Here is a 907-nt window from a genome sequence, read left to right on the forward strand (position 1 = left end):
TAATGCCACGCTTCACAAATTCATTGAGGTGAGTGTTGGTTTAAATGGTCTGAACACACTAAAAGTGTTGTTTTGGAAAGACGATTATAAAAACCTCATAATTACAACTGTTCATAATTACAGTAACTGCAAAACATCACTTACATGACATTCCCTCCCATCCATTAGGAACTGAAGAAATATGGGGTGACAACGGTCGTTCGCGTGTGTGAGGCCACGTATGATGCAAACCTGGTTGTTAAAGAGGGTATTCAGGTTCTGGTAAGTCCACATGAACCTCTTCACCTTCATGAAAATTAATAGAAATGTCCGTTCTTATCTCGGGTGATGTTTTAATGCTAATTTTTTTGCCGTTGTGCAGGATTGGCCCTTTGACGACGGAGCTCCCCCTCCTAACCAGATCGTTGATGATTGGCTAAATCTTCTTCGGATTAAGTTTAGGGAGGAGCCAGGCTGCTGTATTGCAGTGCATTGTGTTGCAGGCCTTGGAAGGTAATTTTACAGGATTCAAGATCATTAATAAATAAACTATTAATAAAATATACATAAAAAAATATGTTCTGAACTTTGCATGTAAATCTTAGTTGTTTTCTTTCCCACAGAGCCCCAGTACTGGTTGCTCTGGCCCTGATTGAGTGTGGGATGAAATACGAGGATGCTGTTCAGTTCATCCGACAGTGAGATAACTTTATATTTTTTTTAAATAATATAATAATAATAATAATAGTCAGCATGTGATCTCCATTCTTAAAGGGAAATGTTAATTTCACTTTTTTTCCAGAAAGCGCCGAGGAGCATTTAACAGCAAGCAGCTCTTCTATCTGGAAAAATATCGTCCCAAAATGCGTCTTCGATTCAAGGATTCCAACGGCCACCGCAACAACTGCTGCATTCAGTAAAAGCTTGC

General features: G+C 39.0%; 1 protein-coding gene across 1 annotated transcript; it reads left to right on the forward strand.

Moving 5' to 3' along the window:
• Positions 1-4: 4 nt before the first annotated feature.
• Positions 5-901, forward strand: LOC107682577 (protein tyrosine phosphatase type IVA 1-like; the record flags this gene model as incomplete). Its single annotated transcript, XM_016478772.1, has 5 exons — positions 5-28; positions 169-261; positions 362-492; positions 603-677; positions 782-901. Coding segments are annotated over 5 exons (441 nt in total), but the record flags the coding sequence as incomplete, so codon positions are not given.
• Between the last annotated feature and the right edge of the window lie 6 nt (positions 902-907).

This window comes from Sinocyclocheilus anshuiensis, unplaced genomic scaffold (assembly GCF_001515605.1).
Source record: "Sinocyclocheilus anshuiensis isolate Anshui unplaced genomic scaffold, SAMN03320099.WGS_v1.1 C32364088, whole genome shotgun sequence".
NCBI classification, from domain to species: Eukaryota; Metazoa; Chordata; class Actinopteri; order Cypriniformes; family Cyprinidae; genus Sinocyclocheilus; species Sinocyclocheilus anshuiensis.